The sequence below is a fragment of the Mustelus asterias genome, chromosome 24 (genome assembly GCF_964213995.1).
Source record: "Mustelus asterias chromosome 24, sMusAst1.hap1.1, whole genome shotgun sequence".
NCBI lineage: Eukaryota > Metazoa > Chordata > Chondrichthyes > Carcharhiniformes > Triakidae > Mustelus > Mustelus asterias.
Window position 1 is genome coordinate 59,322,579 of NC_135824.1, and position 19,479 is coordinate 59,342,057.

Genomic DNA, 19,479 nt, shown 5'->3' on the forward strand with positions numbered 1-19,479 from the left:
GTGGTGTTATTACCCCCTGAAGATCAGTTACCCATGCGTTACATTCTGGTTTGCCGCTTCCTTGCCGTAAGATTCTAGAACAGTCCAGAGGCACCGCTGAACAGTCTGCATTCCTTTCTTGATCCTGGGATTCCTTGGGATGACATTGGATGTGGAATTGAACAAAAGGGGAGAAAGGGTGGTGCAGGCTATGACCCTGTGTGTTTGTGTGTGTGTCTCTCTCTCTCCTTCTTCCCCCCCCCCCCCCACCCCAAACTTTGACATGGCTGTGGGAGTGTGATGAGATGCCCAGAAAATCTCCACAGCCCTTATGCAACTTATGCTGAAACAATGAACATGTATTAACATACAGTGAAAAGTATTGTTTCGTGCACGCTTTATAGACAAAGCATACCGTTCATAGAGAAGGAAAGGAGAGAGTGCAGAATGTAGTGTTACAGTCATAGCTAGGGTGTAGAGAAAGATCAACTTAAGGTCGGTCCATTCAAAAGTCTGACAGCAGCAGGGAAGAGGCTGTTCTTGAGTCGGTTGGTACGTGACCTCAGACTTTTGTATCTTTTTCCTGATGGAAGAGAGAATGTCCGGGGTGCGTGGAGTCCTTAGTTATGCTGGCTGCTTTGCCGAGGCAGCAGGAAGTGTAGACAGAGTCAATGGATGGGAGGCTGGTTTGCGTGATGGATTGGGCTACATTCACGACCTTTTGTAGTTTCTTGCGGTCTTGGTCAGAGCAGGAGCCCATACCAAACTGTGATACACCCAGAAAGAATGCTTTCTATGATGCATCTGTAAAAGTTGATGAGAGTCGTAGCGGACATGCCAAATTTCCTTAGTCTCCTGAGAAAGTAGAAGCGTTGGTGGGGCTTTGTTAACATTGTTGGGGGGGGACCAGGACAGGTTGCTGTTGCTCTGAACACCTAAAAACTTGAAGCTCTCGACCATTCCTACAACATTGGTGGTCAGAGTTACATAGCAGGAAAGAGATAAGGGAAAGTTTTTTTTTTTTGCCATAGTCCAGTTTTGTCACTGGAATTTTAGTGTGAAACTTTACAATTCTCATGTTAATCAGCAGTGCGTTTCAGACTTGGAATCATAGAATCCCTACAGTGCAGGAGGGGGGTATTCGGCCCATCGCGTCTACACCGACAACAATCCTATCCCCATATCACCACGCATTTACCCTGCTAATCTCCCTGACACTAAGGGTCAATTTAGCATGGCCAATCAACCTAACTTTCCCTTCCCAAAGTTTGGTAGATTTTGGTGATGGTATGTTAATTATATCGGTTAGATAGAGGCGAAGGGCATTTTTAAATTAAGTACTTGGTGCACGTATAAGGAGAGAATGCCGGACACTGCGTTAGATTGTAGGATGTGGAGATGCCGGCGTTGGACTGGGGTAAACACAGTAAGAAGTTTAACAACACCAGGTTAAAGTCCAACAGGTTTATTTGGTAGCAAAAGCCACACAAGCTTTCGGAGCTCTTAGCCCCTTCTTCAGGTAAGTGGGAATTCTGTTCACAAACAGAGCTTATAAAGACGCAGACTCAACTTACATGAATAATGGTTGGAATGCGAATACTTACAACTAATCAAGTCTTTAAGAAACGAAACAATGTGAGTGGAGAGAGCATCAAGACAGGCTAAAAAGATGTGTATTGTCTCCAGACAAGACAGCCAGTGAAACTCTGCAGGTCCACGCAACTGTGGGAGTTACAAATAGTGTGACATGAACCCAATATCCCGGTTGAGGGTGGTGGAGGCGGGATGCCTCACATCCTTTAAAAAGTATGCTTAGTCTGTATAGCGCGCAAGAAACAATACTTTGTTATTATTTATTGGTCACAAGTAGGCTTGCATTAACATTGCAATGAAGTTACTGTGAAAATCCCCTAGTTGCCATACACCCCGGCGCCTGTTGGGGTACACCTGAGGGAGAATTTGGCATGGCCAATTCACCTAACCAGCACGTCTTTGGGACTGTGGGAGGAAACCGGAGCATCCGGAGGAAACCCACGTAGACACCAAGGGGGGGAGAATGTGCAGACTGGGCACAGATAATGACCCGAGCCGGGAATCAAACCCAGGTCCCTGGTGCTGAGAGGCAGCAGTGCTAACCACTTTGTCGTCCCATTCCTTCTCTATGAATGGTATGCTCTGTCTGTATAGTGAGCAAGAAACAATACTTCTCACTGTATACTAATACACATGACCATAAATCAAGCATTATGCAGGAGCAATCTCGTGATTAGTCACATACTGGAAGTTGTTGCAATGCTTTACGATAAGGAGCAAAGCGATATGGTAGGCAACCCTTGTAAACATTGACTGTACATTAACTGATGATTACAGGTCATCGATGGTGGAGACAGTTTGACGGTGATGAGTTTAGGATATCAGACAGCATTGCCTCACAGCTGACGCTTATTGACTTGTCGAATTTTTCTTTCTCTCATAGTGTTCCTCTCATTTGTCTTTGCGTGAAGCCTGTTTATTGCACTGTGCAGCTGATTCCAGGTTGCTTTGTGGCAGTGCGGTTTCAGGAAGCATTGCTCTTTCTCTCAAAAACCAATGCGTTGATTTTATTTTATTATTGTCACGTGTATTAGTATACAGTGAAAAGTATTGTTTCTTGCGCGCTATACAGACAAAGCATACCGTTCATAGAGAAGGAAAGGAGAGAGTGCAGAATGTAGTGTTACAGTCATAGCTAGGGTGGAGAGAAAGATCAACTTCATGCGAGATAGGTCCATTCAAAAGTCTGACAGCAGCAGGGAAGAAGCTGTTCTTGAGTCGGTTGGTACGTGACCTCAGACTTTTGTATCTTTTTCCCGACGGAAAAAGGTGGAAGAGAGAATGTCCGGGGTCCTTAATTATGCTGGTTGCTTTTCCGAGGCAGCGGGAAAATGTAGACGGAGTCAATGGATGGGAGGCTGGTTTGCGTGATGGATTGGGCTACATTCACGACCCTTTCTTGCGGTCTTGGGCCATACCGAGCTGTGATACATCCAGAAAGAATGAGTTGAGTTTCATGATTGTTAATGTTGGCAGTGACTTAATGACGGCATGAGTTGCAGATAGCACGACAGGTGTAAGAGGGATGATGAACGTCTCCTCACACAACCAATTCTAACCAAACCTCTTCTCCACTCCCTTTTCTTCTGTTAAGGTTGAACATCGAGTGGGGATACCTCATGATGTCCGGCACAACGGGCCCAATGCGGCAAAGAATAACGTGGGTAAACAACAGGGTCACCACAGACCAGGCCACCCTGAGCCAGCACACCAAAGCTTGGTCCCCCATGCCTCTGACACACACTTGCCACGCATGGCACAGCCGAACTCTCAGGCTCCGTACCCAGCACAGCCCCAGGGATTGGAGTCGCGGTCACCCCAGCGTGAGCCACAGCGGGTGTCGCACCAGCAGTTCCGAGCTGCTCTCCAGATGGTGGTGGACCCTGGAGACCCCCGAACATACCTGGACAATTTTATTAAGATTGGCGAGGGTTCGACGGGCATCGTCTGCATTGCCACGGTGAAGAGCACGGGGAAGCTGGTCGCTGTAAAGAAAATGGACTTGCGGAAACAGCAGAGGCGGGAACTACTGTTCAATGAGGTAATGTGGACACTCAGACCAACCTGTACTGGCAAATGCTCGCTATTCACATTTCAGGCCCACTTTTGATACGTAATCCTATCTTGGCTGGCGCAGTGGGTTAGCGCTGCTGCCTCACTGCGCCAGGGACCCGGGTTCAATTCCGGCTTCGGGTCACCGTCTGTGTGGAGTTTGCACGTTCTCCCCTTGTCTGCGTGGGTTTCCTCCGGGTGCTCCGGTTTCCTTCCACATTCCAAAGATGTGCGGGTTAGGTTGATTGGCCATGCTAAATTGCCCCTTAGTGTCAGAGAATCAGCAGAATCACCCAGGGATAGACCCTGGGTGGGATTGTGGTCGGTGCAGACTCGATGGGTCGAATGGCCTCCTTCTGCACTGTAGGGATTCTATGATTCATATATAAAAAAAGCACAGGCCCTGCATATCTTTTGCTAGCTATAATCCACCATATTAATCCTGGTAAACTCTGAAACCTACCCATATATAAATCCTGGCTTGCTTTCATTCCCTTTCTCCGCGGGTTGCTCCCACGCCCCCCCCTCCCCAAAGCTCGCACCGGCCCCTGGGTTTGGAGGGGGCTGGGGAGTTATCTGAAAACAAACTGAAGTCACACGGCAGTAATTCCCTCCCGTTCAGAGGATGCGTCCGACATATAAACAGGACTTGACGAGTGGGTCCGTGTTAATTGCTTTTGGCGCCATTCTGTACTTTTATCTGATTGTTACCGTGGATAATGAGCGCGCAGTACTTGGGCTCAGGCACTGATGAACATTTGCTGTGGGGCACAGCTCTGGAACTGTACTGGCGCGAGAGGGAGCCAGTTCCATAAGGAAGGGCAGGCCCCGGTGGGAGTTCACCGGTGTTGAGTGTTGTTTTAAAAAGTGAAATCCCTAAAATGGAGTATAAACGACACACGGCTGGCTCCAGCATTTGATAAAAGCAAATTACTGCGGATGCTGGAAAACCTCAGCGGGTCTGGCAGCATCTGTAAGGGGAGAAAAGAGCTGACGTTTCCAGTCCAGATGACCCTTTGTCAAAGCTGCGGGATGGGAAATGGAGTCTGGCTTCTGATGCGAGTGTAGCAGGTCATAGCTGAAAAGGAGGGGTCGATTTATATGCCGAGTATTTAAAAAGAATGGGGTTGCCTTATATGCCGGGTTGACTTGTACACTGTGATCTATGGTAATATCACTCAGCCGTTTACTGTCAGAATGGCATCAGGACTGTAGAAACTGAGGGGGTGGCACAGTGGTTAGCACTGCTGCCTCACAGCGCCAGGGACCCGGGTTCGATTCTGGCCTCAGGTCACTGTCTGTGCGGAGTCTGCACGTTCTCCCCGTGTTTGCGTGGGTTTCCTCCGGGTGCTCCGGTTTCCTCCCACAGTCTGAAAGACGTGCTGGTTAGGGTGCATTGACCCGAACAGGCGCCGGAGTGTGGGCGACTGGGGGAATTTCACAGTAACTTCATTGCAGTGTTAATGTAAGCCTTACTTGTGATTGATAAATAAACTTTAAAACTTTGAAATCAAGATGAATGCCGTTCAGTTTCTACCCATTGGAACGGATGGGTAGACAAGATGTGCAATTCTCTGACCTAATGGAGATGTGGGAAGTTCACTCTGTTCGTTGTTCTTTAAGACACTGCTTATAGCCTGCTACCTCTTTGACCAAGTTTAGGATATCTGACCTGATAATTGCTTGGGTGTCATACATTCCTCTGTAATTGCTCTCGCAAAGTGCCTTGAAATCTTTTTAGTATCTTAAGGACACTCTGTGTGTGTGGAAACTGCAAAAAATTTCACTGAGTGGATCTTCAGGTGGCACGGTGGCACAGTGGTTAGCACTGCTGCCTCACAGCGCCAGGGACCCGGGTTCGATTCCCAGCTTGGGTGACTGTCTGTGCGGAGTCTGCACGCTCTCCCAGTGTCTGCGTGGGTTTCCTCCGGGTGCTCCGGTTTCCTCCCACAGTCCGAATGACGTGTTGGTTAGGGTGCATTGGCCGTGCCCAAATTCTCCCTCCGTGTACCCGAACAGGCGCCGGAGTGTGGCCGCGAGGGGATTTTCACTTCATTGCAGTGTTAATGTAAGCCTTACTTGTGACGCTATTAAATAAACTTTGTAGTTTTTGGTGCTGGGGCGTGTTATTCATTATCGTGCTGACTGTGCTAATTAGTAAGTAATTGAAATTACAGCATGTTGGCATTGATGTATGTGACAATCCAAGTTTAGAAATCGCTTGATGCAAAAGCTACAGCTGTCTGACTTAAACTGTAAGCTGAAAGCCCGGCTGTCCTGAACCTGAGGATTACACGCCGCCACCTGTGTAACTATAGCGATCCTTAAAGTGTTTTCTGAGCCTTAAATCTTCAGGGAGAGAGAGAGAGAGATGGCTGTGTCAGATTGTAACTGAACTCTCTGCCTGCGATACGCTGATGTCACCCCTGCAGTAACCGATCAGACACGGCTTCCTTTTTGTTCCTCCGCAGGTTGTGATAATGCGAGACTACCATCATGAAAACGTCGTGGAGATGTACAATAGCTACCTGGTGGACGATGAGCTGTGGGTGGTGATGGAATTCCTGGAAGGAGGGGCACTAACTGACATCGTAACGCACACCAGGTAGGGATCGTACGCGACGCGTACAGAGACTGGCCAGCCTTGCGCAGCCGGCTGCTAATATGCAGCATTTCAATGTGTCTGCAATAGCGACTCGCTTCCGTGATCCCTCTCAGCTCCCCAACTCCGGATCACGTGTTTTTGGGGAGCAGAGAAGACCTGAGGGGCAGGCCTGATTGAGGTGCCCAAGATCATGAGGGGCATGGACAGGGTGGAGAGGGAGCAGCTGTTCCCCTGAGTTGAATCATAGAATCCTGACGGTGCAGAAGGAGGCCATTTGGCCCATGCAGTCTGCACTGACCACAATCCCACCCAAACCTTATTCCCATAACCCCACATATTTTACCCTGCTAATCCCCCTGACACTAAGGGGCAATTTTGCGTGGTCAATCCACCTAACCCGCACACCTTTTGGACTGTGGGAGGAAACCGGAGCACCCGGAGCAAACCCACGCAGACACTGGGAGAACGTGCAAACTCCACACAGACAGTGACCCAAGCCAGGAATCTAACCCGGGTCTCTGGTGCTGTGAGGCAGCAGTGCTAACCACCGTACTGCCCACGATGAAGGGTCAGTTACGAGGGGGCACAAGTTAAAAGTGAGGCGGTGGGAGGTTTAGGGGGGGATGTGAGGGAAAACGTTTTTACCCAGAGGGTGGTGAGGGTCTGGAATGCGCTGCCTGGGAGGGTGGTGGAGGCGGGATGCCTCACATCCTTTAAAAAGTACCTGGATGAGTACTTGGCACACCATAACATTCAAGGCTTTGGGCCAAGCGCTGGCAAGTGGGATTAGGTGGGCAGGACCTTCCATGCGTCAGTGTAGACTCGATGGGCTGAAGGGCCTCTTCTGCACTAGTATTCTGTGATTCTATACTTACCGCACTAAGCTCAGTGCTATGGCAGAGGAAGGAGAAAGTCATCTTCCACGCCTCCAAGAGGCTGTTTGAGTGACAGGGCAGCAAGTTGACAAAGTGGTTGGCACTGCTGTCTCACAGCGCCAGAGACCCGGGTTCGACTCGGGTCACTGTCTGTGTGGAGCTTGCACATTCTCCCCGTGTCTGCGTGGGTTTCCTCCGGGTGCTCCAGTTTCTTCCCACACACCAAAGATGTGAAGGTTAGATGGATTGGCCATGCTAAATTGACCCTTTGTGTCCAAAGATGTTTAGTTTAGAGCGATTAGCAGGGTAAATTGCCCCTTAATGTCAGGGGGATTAGCAGGGTAAATGCAGGGGGTTACAGGGATAGGGCCTGGGTGGGATTGTGGTCAATGCAGACTCGATGGGCGAATGGCCTCCTTCGACACTGTAGGATTCTATAATTCTATGGAATGTGAGGGGTTACAGGGAATATGTGCAAGGTGGGCCTGGTTTAGATGTCAGTCAGCACAGACACGATGGACCGAATGGCCTCCTTCTGCATTGCAGGGATTCGATGATTATAAGTTGGCTGTGTCCAGTGCAGCTGGTCCACGGCCCAGGGAGCTGAAATTGATTGCGGGAGCCTCCAATCAAAGAGGCAGCACAGGAACAGCAGGCCGAATATCAGACTTGCTCACACGCACAGAAAATGCTGGAAAATCTCAGCGGGTCTGACAGCATCTGTGAAGAGAGAATGGAGCCAACGTTTCGAGCCTGGATGACCCTTCGTCAGAGTGATGATGAAGCACTGACAAAAATTGCCCAGACTCGAAACGTTGGCTCTATTCTCTCTCCACAGATGCTGTCAGACCCGCTGAGATTTTCCAGCATTTTCTGTTTTTGATTCAGATTCCAGCATCCGCAGTAATTTGCTTTACTCTGAATATCAGCCTCCTGTAATTAATGATTCTATCATGGGAGGAGGGAATTAGAATACTTTCTAATTTTTTTTTACAACATGAATGGCCAACACACTCCAGAAATAGTGATGTGAAACTCTAATATGTTAATGTGTTATTTAACTAAGAACATCAGCTAGCCAGAGAACAAACTGCACATTAACAAATGTAGCTTAAATTATTTGATTCTAAAAGTGTTTTCATAGAATCCCAAAAGTGCAGAGTGAGGCCATTCGGCCCATTGGGTCTGCACCGACTCTCCGATGGAGCATTTTAACCCAGGCTCCTGTCCTATTCCTGTAACCCCATATATTTACCCCACTGATCCCTCTAACCTGTACATTTTGGGACGCTAAGGGGAAATTTAATGAAAAGGTGAGAGGGCATGGGATCCAAGGGGCTGCTGCCCGGTGGATCCAGAACTGGCTTGCCCAAAGGGAGGCAGAGAGTGGGTATAGATGGGTCTTTTTCTAAATGGAGGTCGGTCACCAGTGGTGTGCCCCAGGGATCTGTTCTGGGACCCTTGCTGTTTGTCATTTTCATAAATGACCTGGATGAGGAAGCGGAGGGATGGGCTGGTAAGTTTGCCGACGACACGAAGGTTGGTGGGGTTGTGGATAGTCTGGAGGGATGTCAGAAGTTACAGAGGGGCATAGATAGGATGCAAGACTGGGCGGACAAGTGGCAGATGGACTTCAACCCAGATAAATGCGTCGTGGTCCATTTTGGTCAGTCAAATGGGATGAAGGAGTACAATATAAAGGGAAAGACTCTTAGTACTGTAGAGGATCAGAAGGACCTTGGGGTCCGGGTCCATAGGACTCTAAAATCGGCCCCGCAGGTGGAGGAGGTGGTTAAGAAGGCGTATGGTGTGCTGGCCTTTATCAATCGAGGGATTGAGTTTAGGAGTCCGGGGATAATGATGCAGCTATATAAGACCCTCGTCAGACCCCACTTGGAGTACTGTGCTCAGTTCTGGTCGCCTCACTATAGGAAGAATGTGGAAAAGATTGAAAGGGTGCAGAGGAGATTTACAAAGATGTTGCCTGGATTGAGTGGCATGCCTTATGAGGATAGGCTGAGGGAGCTCAGTCTTTTCTCCTTGGAGAGACGAAGGATGAGAGGAGACCTAATTGAGGTATATAAGATGTTGAGAGGCGTAGATCGGGTGGACTCTGAGGCTTTTTCCCAGGGTGGAAATGTCTGCTATGAGAGGACACAGGTTTAGGGTGCTGGGGGGTAGGTACAGGGGAGATGTTAGGGGTAAGTTTTTCACACAGAGGGTGGTGGGCGAGTGGAATCGGCTGCCGTCAGTGGTGGTGGAGGCGAACTTAATAGGGTCTTTTAAGAGACTCCTGGATGAGTACATGGAGCGTAATAGGATGGAGGGTTATAGGTAGGTCTAGAAGGTAGGGATGTGTTCGGCACAACTTGTGGGCCGAAGGGCCTGTTTGTGCTGTAGTTTTTCTGTTTCTAATTTAGCATGGCCAATCCACCCCAACCTGCACATCTTTGCACTACTGAATTCAGTTCTGGGTAAGGTTTAAAGTTTATTCATTAATTAGTGTCATAAGTAGATTTACATTAATGCTACAATGAAGTTACTGTGAAAATCCCCTAGTTGCCACACTCCAGCGCCTGTTCGAGTACACTGAGGGAGAATTTAGCACGGCCAATCCCGCACATCTTTGGACACTAAGGGGCAGTTTAGCATGGCCAATCCCCCTAATCTGCATGTCTTTGTACTCCTGAATTAAGTTCTGGATAGGTTTGAGGATGTGTTCTCTTTGTAGTAAAACCTTAGGTCTTTTCCGCTTAAACTTGCACTGTCTTTTGTTGTAAGATTTTGTCTGTGACGAATTTTGCAATGTTCCTTATCCTATTATCGTAACAAAGAAATATAATTGGCCCTGACGATGCCACGAATCGTGCAGAGATTACAGGCAGCGATGGCCCAATAATGAGTGTTAAATACTGTACTGCAGGATGAACGAGGAGCAGATAGCAACCGTCTGCCTGTCTGTCCTCAAGGGGCTGGCCGTCCTACACGCACAGGGAGTGATCCACAGAGACATCAAGAGCGACTCCATTCTCTTGACTCATGACGGAAGGGTAGGTGTGAGGTTCTGTTCATTGGGTTTTAAGTGCAGGGCTGTGAGAGTGTGAAATAGTGTCTTTGTGGGATTATTTAAATAGTGATTGGGATTCACTCCCTCTGTGTTTGCTGCTTGTATGGTAATCTATAAATCACGTTTAGCCAACACTAAGTACATCCAACTGAAGATTAGGGCCATGGTAATAGAGTTGACATTGCCCCCACACTCCCATTCCCCTCTTCCCGAAGCCCGCTGTTCTCTCTGCACCCTCTCCTTTCCTTTTCCCCATGTACCCTATGAACGGTATGCTTTGTCGGTATAGCGCACAAGAAACAATACTTTTCACTGTATCCCAATATATGTGATAATAATAAATCCAATCCCGTCACTTGCTCGCTGTCCCACCTGTGCTTTTTCCCCTATGGGCACAAGCGGCTTCACTTTCTCTCTTATTTGATGTGGAGATGCCGGTGTTGGACTGGGGTGGGCACACTAAGAAGTCTCTCAACACCCAGGTTAAAAGTCAAAGAACAGTACAGCACAGGAAACAGGCCCTTCGGCCCTCCAAGCCTGTGCCGCTCCTTGGTCCAACTAGACCAATCGTTTGTATCCCTCCATTCCCAGGCTGCTCATGTGACTATCCAGGTAAGTCTTAAACGATGTCAGCGTGCCTGCCTCCACCACCCTACTTGGCAGCGCATTCCAGGCCCCCACCACCCTCTGAGTAAAAAACGTCCCTCTGATGTCTGAGTTATACTTCGCCCCTCTCAGCTTGAGCCCGTGACCCCTCGTGATCGTCACCTCCGACCTGGGAAAAAGCTTCCCACTGTTCACCCTATCTATACCCTTCATAATCTTGTACACCTCTATTAGATCTCCCCTCATTCTCCGTCTTTCCAAGGAGAACAACCCCAGTCTACCCAATCTCTCCTCATAGCTAAGACCCTCCATACCAGGCAACATCCTGGTAAACCTTCTCTGCACTCTCTCTAACGCCTCCACGTCCTTCTGGTAGTGCGGCGACCAGAACTGGACGCAGTACTCCAAATGTGGCCTAACCAGCGTTCTATACAGCTGCATCATCAGACTCCAGCTTTTATACTCTATACCCCGTCCTATAAAGGCAAGCATACCATATGCCTTCTTCACCACCTTCTCCACCTGTGTTGCCACCTTCAAGGATTTGTGGACTTGCACACCTCTGTGTTTCTATACTCCTGATGACTCTGCCATTTATTGTATAACTCCTCCCTACATTATTTCTTCCAAAATGCATCACTTCGCATTTATCTGGATTAAACTCCATCTGCCACCTCTCCGCCCAATTTTCCAGCCTATCTATATCCTGCTGTATTGCCCGACAATGCTCTTCGCTATCCGCAATTCCAGCCATCTTCGTGTCATCCGCAAACTTGCTGATTACACCAGTTACACCTTCTTCCAAATCATTTATATATATCACAAATAGCAGAGGTCCCAGTACAGAGCCCTGCGGAACACCACTGGTCACAGACCTCCAGCCGGAAAAAGACCCTTCGACCACTACCCTCTGTCTCCTATGGCCAAGCCAGTTCTCCACCCATCTAGCCACTTCTCCTTGTATCCCATGAGCCTTAACCTTCTTGGGTCAATTGTTCATCCACAAGGGACCGATCTGTCTCCAAAACTCTCGGTAAATCCAGGAGAGTCCACTGCCCTGATTCCCCAAAAGCACTGACATTTCTGTCCCAAATCATTCCTTGTTCATTTACTGATGGTTCTCTGTCATCCAGCTATCATCATCCTCTTTAGTTGCAGTTAGTAAAGGGAAAGATTGGTGTTGATAAAAGAAAAGCATTGTGATTTCAGCAATGAATAAATATATAAAATCATAATGTCCTTCATTCTGAAGACGATACTCATCTTGTAGGGTAGGACTGCCCCTTTCTGGCCACATGCGGTACTGCACAGAGCAATGTCGCAAATGTCTCGTTATTTCTCCATCTTACAGGAAGTTGGAAATCTGCCTTTCTTGAAATTACAGAGATATAAAATTGAAATGTTTTTGTTTTCCAAACATAGAATCTTTGCAGTGCAGAAGGAGGCCATTTGGCCCATCGAGTCTGCACCAACAGCAATCCCATTCAGACCCCATCCCCATCACCCCACATGCTTGCCCCACTAATCCGTCTAACCTACACATCCCGGGACACTAAGGATCAATTTAGCATGGCCAATGCACCCAACCCACACATCTTTGGAGTGTGGGAGGAAACCGGAGGAAACCCACGCAGACACAGGGAGAATGTGCAGACTCCGCACAGACAGTGACCCAAGCCGGGAATCGAACCCAGGCCCCTGGAGCTGTGAGGCAGCAGCGCTAACCACTGTGCCACCCCAATATAATATATAGATTAAAAACAGAGTAATCCAGTGGTATAATCTGTTCTGAAAAATGGCATGTTGAGGCATCCACTTTTGTTTTTGTGTTTATAGCGTGAGAAACCAGTCAACACATTGGTTTCCCAATATTGGGTTTAAATGTGAACCTGGCTCCCTCTCGCCTCAGTTAGTAGGTGTGCAGCCCTCCAGAGCTAAGCTGTGTACAGTCACTGGCCTGCCCGTGGTTCGCTGCTCTCTGTGCACTTGCAGATGAGGCTGGGTTCCAGTAGACCCTGGGCTTCCTTGCTGCCCGCTGACTCACGCTGGGACGCTCACACACATTCGGGGCAGGATAGGGCTCGCCGAGGGGCGCTGTCCATGGAAACCAATGCCTGTTAACAAGAGGAAGGGAGAAAATTTGGGAGGGAGGGGGGAGCTGAAAGAATGTGAAGCTTTCAGGGGTGTGATCCCTCCTGTAATAACCTGATTTTAAAATGTTAACGGGTAGACAACAAGTGCACTGCCTTTCTTGCTGAAGGGAATCACCCCACCCAGCGAATAGGGACAATCACAGCACACACAAAACGCTGGAAAGTCTCAGCAGGTCTGACAGCGTCTGTGGAGAGAGAATAGAGCCAACGTTTCGAGTCTGGATGATCCTTCGTCAGAGCTGTGATGAAGCACTGACAAAGGGTTATCCAGCCTCGAAACATGGGCTCTATTCCCTCTCCACAGATGCTGTCAGACCTAGTTCATAAAATATAGGAGCAGAATCAGGCCATTCGGCCCATCGAGTCCGCTCTGCCATTCGGTCATGGCTGATATGCTCCTCATCCCCATTTTCCTGCCTTCTCCCCATAACCCTTCAACCCATTACCAATTAAAAATCTGTCTAACGCCTCAAATTTACTCACTGTCCCAGCACCCACCGCACTTTGGGGCAGCGAGTTCCACAGATTCACAACCCTTTGGGAGAAGTAGTTTCTCCTCAACTCTGTTTTAAATTTGCTGCCCCTTATCCTCAGACTGTGACCTCTCGTCCTAGAATGTCCCACAAGAGGAAGCATCCGCTCCACGTCTACTTTATCCATACCTTTTACCATCTTGTAAACCTCAATTTGATCTCCCCTCATTCTTCTAAATTCCAGAGAGTGTCGGCCTAAACTGTTCAATCTCTCTTCATACGACAAACCCCATATCTCTGGAATCAATCTAGTGAACCTCCTCTGAACTGCCTCCAATGCCACTGCATCTTTCCCCAAATAAGGGGACCAAAACTGTGCACAATACTCCAGGTGCGGCCTCACCAATGCCTTGTATAGTTGCAGCAATACTTCCTTACCTTTTATATTCCAATCCTTTAGCTACTTGCTGAGATTTTCCAGCATTTTCTGTTTTCAGGTTCCAGCTACTGTAGTATTTTGCTTTTATATCTAGGACAATTACATTTTGACTCTGGTTTGAAAGCAGAGTGTGTCTAGGAGTTGTTGCCTTTACAAGCTGCCTCTCACCCTGTCCATTTATCTCTCTCTCTCTCTTCAGGTGAAGCTTTCAGACTTTGGCTTCTGTGCTCAGGTATCCAAAGACGTGCCAAGACGCAAGTCGCTGGTGGGCACTCCGTATTGGATGGCACCAGAGTTGATCTCTCGGTTGCCGTATGGACCGGAGGTAATGTAACCAGTCTTTTAACTTCCCTTATTGGGAGAATTACAGAGTTAGAGTAAGTCTGCAATAATGGTGGTGCAAATGGAGTTGACATTCAGCCTTAATACAGGTGGCATGGGTGGCACAGTGGGTTAGCCCTGCTGTCTTACAGCGCCAGGGACCCGGGTTCGATTCCTGGCTCGGGTCACTGTCTGTGTGGAGTTTGCACATTCTCCCCCGTGTCTGTGTGGGTTTCCTCCTGTTCGGGCACACTGAGGGAGAATTTAGCACGGCCAATGCGCCCTAACCAGCACGTCTTTTGGACTGTGGGAGGAAACCGGAGCACCCGGAGGAAACCCACGCAGACACTGGGGAGAACGTGCAGACTCCGCACAGACAGTGACCCAAGCCAGGAATCGAACCTGGGTCCCTGGCGCTGTGAGGCAGCAGCGCTAACCCACTGTGCCACCGTGCCCGCTCAGTTTTTGCCTACCTCAGCTTGATGCTGAGAAACGAGCACCAGGTCCCAACTGAGCCTCTGTGACTGAAGCACCACTTACCGCTGAACAGGCCAAGGGCACTCGGGTCTTGCCCCTGGTCTCTGCTGAGCTGGACCAATTGTGGTTGTCCTCCGTCCCTGTAACCCCACACATTTACCATGGCTGATGCACCTAGCCTACGCATCTTTGGAGTGTGGGAGGAAACCGGAGCACCCGGAAGAAACGCACGCAGACACGGGGGAGAACGTGCAAACTCCACACAGACAGTGACCCAAGCCAGGAATCGACCCCAGGTCCCTGGCACTGTGAGGCAGCAGTGCTAGCCACTGTGCCTCCCTATCATAGCATCCCTACAGTGCAGAAGGAGGCCATTCGGGCCATTGAGTCTGCACCGACCACAATCCCACCCAGGCCCCATTCCTGCAACCCCACACATTTACCCTGCTAATCCCCCTGACACTAGGGTCAATTTAGCATGGCCAATCGGCCTAACCCGCACATCTTTAGACTGTGGGAGAAAACTGGAGCAGCTGGAGGAAACCCACGCAGACACGGAGTGAACGTGCAAACTCCACACAGACAGTCACCCGAGGCTGGAATTGAACCTGGGTCCCTGGCGCTGTGAGGCAGCAGCGCTAACCATTGTGCCACCATGCCGTCCCTGCATTCAGTTAATAATGATGTGGAGATGCCGGCATTGGACTGGGGTGCACACAGTAAGAAGTCTCACAACACCAGGTTAAAGTCCAACAGGTTTATTTGGTAGCAAATACCATAAGCTTTCGGAGCACTGCTCCTTCATCAGATGGAGTGGAAATGTGCTCTCAAACAGACAAAATCAAGTTGCAGAATACTGATTAGAATTCAGTATTCTGCAACTTGATTTTGTCTGTTTGCACTGTTTGAGAGCACATTTCCACTCCATCTGATGAAGGAGCAGTGCTCCGAAAGCTTATGGTATTTGCTACCAAATAAACCTGTTGGTCTTTAACCTGGTGTTGTGAGACTTCTTACTGTGTTCAGTTAATAATGGCAGAGCTGTGTGAATTGTTGGCTCACATTCTGAAAATGTTTTAGATTTGGTAGTTTTCTGTCCAGCTGCCATGGACAAATACATTATCGCTAGACTATTAAGCCAGAAACTCAGCTAATGTTCTGGGGACCTGGGTTCGAATCCCACCACGGCAGATGGTGGAATTTAAATTCAATAAAACATATCTGGAATTAAGAATCTACTGATGACCATGAAACCATTGTCGGAAAAACCCACCTGGTTCACTAATGCCCTTTTAGGGAAAGAAATCTGCCGTCCTTACCCGGTCTGGCCTACATGTGACTCCACAGCCACAGGAATAGAGGGATATGGTCTCTGAAAGGGTGGTTTTAGTTCAGTTGGACAGCATGGTCGGTGCAGGCTTGGAGGGCCGAAAGGCCTGTTCCTGCGCTGTAATTTTCTTTGCTCTTTGTTAACTGCAGGAAGAACGGGGTGGGGCCGGGGGGAGGGGGGGCGGGGAAGGGTTTTAAGTGCCATTTACTCTTGAGTTAACCCCTGCCCTCCCTTTGTTTGCAGGTGGACATCTGGTCTCTGGGCATCATGGTGATCGAAATGGTTGATGGGGAACCTCCGTATTTCAATGAACCTCCGCTGAAGGCCATGAAGATGATAAGGGACAACCTTCCCCCCAAACTGAAGAATGGTCAAAAGGTAACGTGTTGTGCGATGCATTCATGCAAAACCTTTATTCAGCACGCTGAGGCTTGGACCGTTTCAGAAATGTGTGGCAATCCAACCATTAGTAACACTCTGAGAGTAGCTCCTGTGTTTTGATCGCTTGAGTGAATTTAGCAATGACAGGAGTTTGTTATCATTGACCTTTTAGACTCCGGAGAAATTCTTTCTTCCTGGAATGATAGTTTTTATATGTTTTAAATTCTGAAACATAAATCAGGGGCTATTGCACCAATGCAGCACATTCTAAATAAGACCATAAGACATGGGAGCAGAATTAGGCCACTCGGCCCATCGAGTCTGCTCCGCCATTCAATCATGGTTGATATTTTTCTCATCCCCATTCTCCTGCCTTTTCCCCGATCCCCTTATTAATCAAGAACCTATCTATCTCTGTCTTAAAGACACTCAATGACCCGGCCTCCACAGCCTTCTGCGGCAAAGAGTTCCACAGACTCACCACTCTCTGGCTGAAAAAATTCCTCCTCATCTCTGTTTTAAAGGATCGTCCCTTTAGCCTGAGGTTGTGCCCCCTGGTTCTAGTTTTTCCTACTAGTGGAAACATCCTCTCCACGTCCACTCTATCCAGGCCTCGCAATATCCTGTAAGTTTCAATAAGATCCCCCCTCATCCTTCTAAACTCCAACGAGTACAGACCCAGAGTCCTCGACCGTTCCTCAAACGACAAGCATTAAGACAATTCAAAGACAATAATTGTCTTTATTGCGAATGCTTTTAAGTTTAAATTTTTATTTTGCCAATTCCATTGTCCTGGAGTTGTGAGCGACAATGATTTGATTTGATTTATTGTTGTCACGTGTACTGATATACAGTAAAAAATATTGTTTCTTGCGCGCTATACAGACAAAGCATACCGTTCATGGAGAAGGAAAGGAGAGAGTGCAGAATGTAGTGTTACAGTCATAGCTAGGGTGTAGAGAAATTATTGGGACGTGGGTGTCGCCGGCTGGGCCAGCATTTATTGCCCATCCCTAGTTGCCCTTGAAGGACAGTTGAGAGTCACCCACATTGCTGTGGCTCTGGAGTCACATGTAGGCCAGACCGGGTAAGGACAGCAGATTTCCTTCCCTAAAGGGCATTAGTGAACCGGATGGGTTTGTCCGACAATCGACAATGGTTTCATGGTCATCAGTAGATTCTTAATTCCAGATATTTTTTATTGAATTCAAATTCCATCATCTGCCGTGGCGGGATTCGAACCCGGGTGCCCCAGAACATTAGCTGAATTCCTGGATTAATAGCTTAGCGATAATACCATTTGGCCATCACCTCATTAAGTTGAAAGATCAACTTAGTGCGAGGTAGGTCCATTCAAAAGCCTGATGGCAGCAGCAGGGAAGAAGCTGTTCTTGAGTCGGTTGGTGCGTGACCTCAGACTTTTGTATCTTTTCCCCGACGGAAGAAGGTGGAAGAGAGAATGTCTGGGATGCGTGGGGTCCTTGATTATGCTGGCTGCTTTTCCCCGAGGCAGCGGGAAGTGTAGACAGAGTCAATGGGCTGTCTCTTGAGGTGAAGCTGTGGCTACAAAACCCGCTTCGCTTTGCCCAATCGGCGATAGTGAGCCCGTATCGAGCTGATGTTTGTGATACTGAGCAAGTTCCTGATCAACTGCGTTTGCTCTCCCCCGAGCAAGTTAGAGAATGCTGAGCGGCAAGTTTATCCATTGGCTTCCACAGGAAGGATGGGCCTTCCCCACAGCAACCAGCCGCCATCCCCCCAACGAAAATCATTCTGCATATTCAAGGATGGCAGCATTTCGCAACAATTAATACATTTTAAAGTTTGTAGCTTTGTATAAATCAGCAAATGCAAGTTTCAAAATCCTCCTCCTAACTTTCTTATATAAAACGATTAATGCGTTCAACAACTTCAATTAGGCAGTGTTGATGCAACAAAACATCCCAAAGCACTTCACGGAAGTATTATGGGCAGCACAGTGGGTTAGCACAGCTGCCTCACAGCGCCAGGGACCCGGGTTCAATTCCGGCCTCTGGTCACTGTCTGTGTGGAGTCTGCACGTTCTCCCCATGTCTGCGTGGGTTTCCTCCGGGTGCTCCGGTTTCCTCCCACAGTCTGAAGTGGGTTAGGAGGATTGGCCGTGCTAAATTGCCCCTTATTGTCCCAAGATGTGTCGGTTAGTGGGATTAGAGTCATAGAGTTTTACAGCATGGAAACAGGCCCTTCGGCCCAACTTGTCCATGCTGCCCTTTTTTTTTAAACACTAAGCTAGTCCCAATTGCCGACGTTTTGCCCATATCCCTCTCTACCCATCCTACCCATGTAACTGTTTGGATTAGTGGGGTAAATGTGTGGGTTACGGTGTTCTCCTCACCTGCGTCCTAATTTGGAGATTCCTTTGTGTTTAAACTGTGTCCCCCAATTCTAGTCTCTCCCATGAGGGGAAACATCCTCTCAGCATCCACCCTGTCAAGATCCCTCAGCATTTCCTGCTTCAGTAAGATCACCTCTCGTTCTTCTAAACTCCAAAGGGTAGCGCTCAACCTTTCCTGCTAAGTAACCTCTTCATCCCAGGAATCAGTCGTGAACCTTCTTTGAACATCCTCTCATGCAATCATATCCTCAAGTAAAGAGACCAAAACTGTGTACACAATTCCAGGTATTAACTCAGCAATGCCCTTTACAACTGTAGCAAAACTTCCCTATTTTTATACTCCATTCTCCTTGCAACAAACAACATTCTAAGTAAAGTAAAAGTTTATTTACTAGTCGCAAGTAAGGCTTACATTAACACTGCAATGAAGTTACTGTGAAATTCCCCTAGTCGCCACAGTCCAGCGCCTGTTTGGGTCAATGCACCCTAACCCGCACGTCTTTCAGACTGTGGGAGGAAACCCGGAGCACCTGGAGGAAGCCCACGCAGACACGGGGAGAATGTGCAGACTCCACACAGACAGTGACCCAAGCCGGGTCAACTCTGTTTTAAATTTGCTGCCCCTTATCCTAAGACCTCTCGTCCTAGAACGCCCCACAAGGGAAAAAGATACAAAAGTCTGAGGTCACACACCAACCAACTCGAGAACAGTTTCTTCCCTGCTGCTGTCAAGACTTTTGAATGGACTTACCTT

General features: G+C 48.4%; 1 protein-coding gene across 1 annotated transcript in view; it reads left to right on the plus strand.

Moving 5' to 3' along the window:
* LOC144511117 (serine/threonine-protein kinase PAK 4-like) overlaps positions 1-19,479 on the plus strand; it is a 142,676-nt gene that overhangs the window by 118,441 nt on the left and 4,756 nt on the right. Inside the window, exons 5-10 of the mRNA XM_078241093.1 lie at positions 1-66; positions 3,167-3,613; positions 6,096-6,229; positions 10,028-10,154; positions 14,042-14,167; positions 16,214-16,348. The exon at positions 1-66 is cut by the window's left edge and continues 10 nt beyond it. Coding sequence (XP_078097219.1) covers positions 1-66; positions 3,167-3,613; positions 6,096-6,229; positions 10,028-10,154; positions 14,042-14,167; positions 16,214-16,348 — 1,035 coding nt within the window. The remainder of the gene's footprint in view (positions 67-3,166; positions 3,614-6,095; positions 6,230-10,027; positions 10,155-14,041; positions 14,168-16,213; positions 16,349-19,479) is intronic.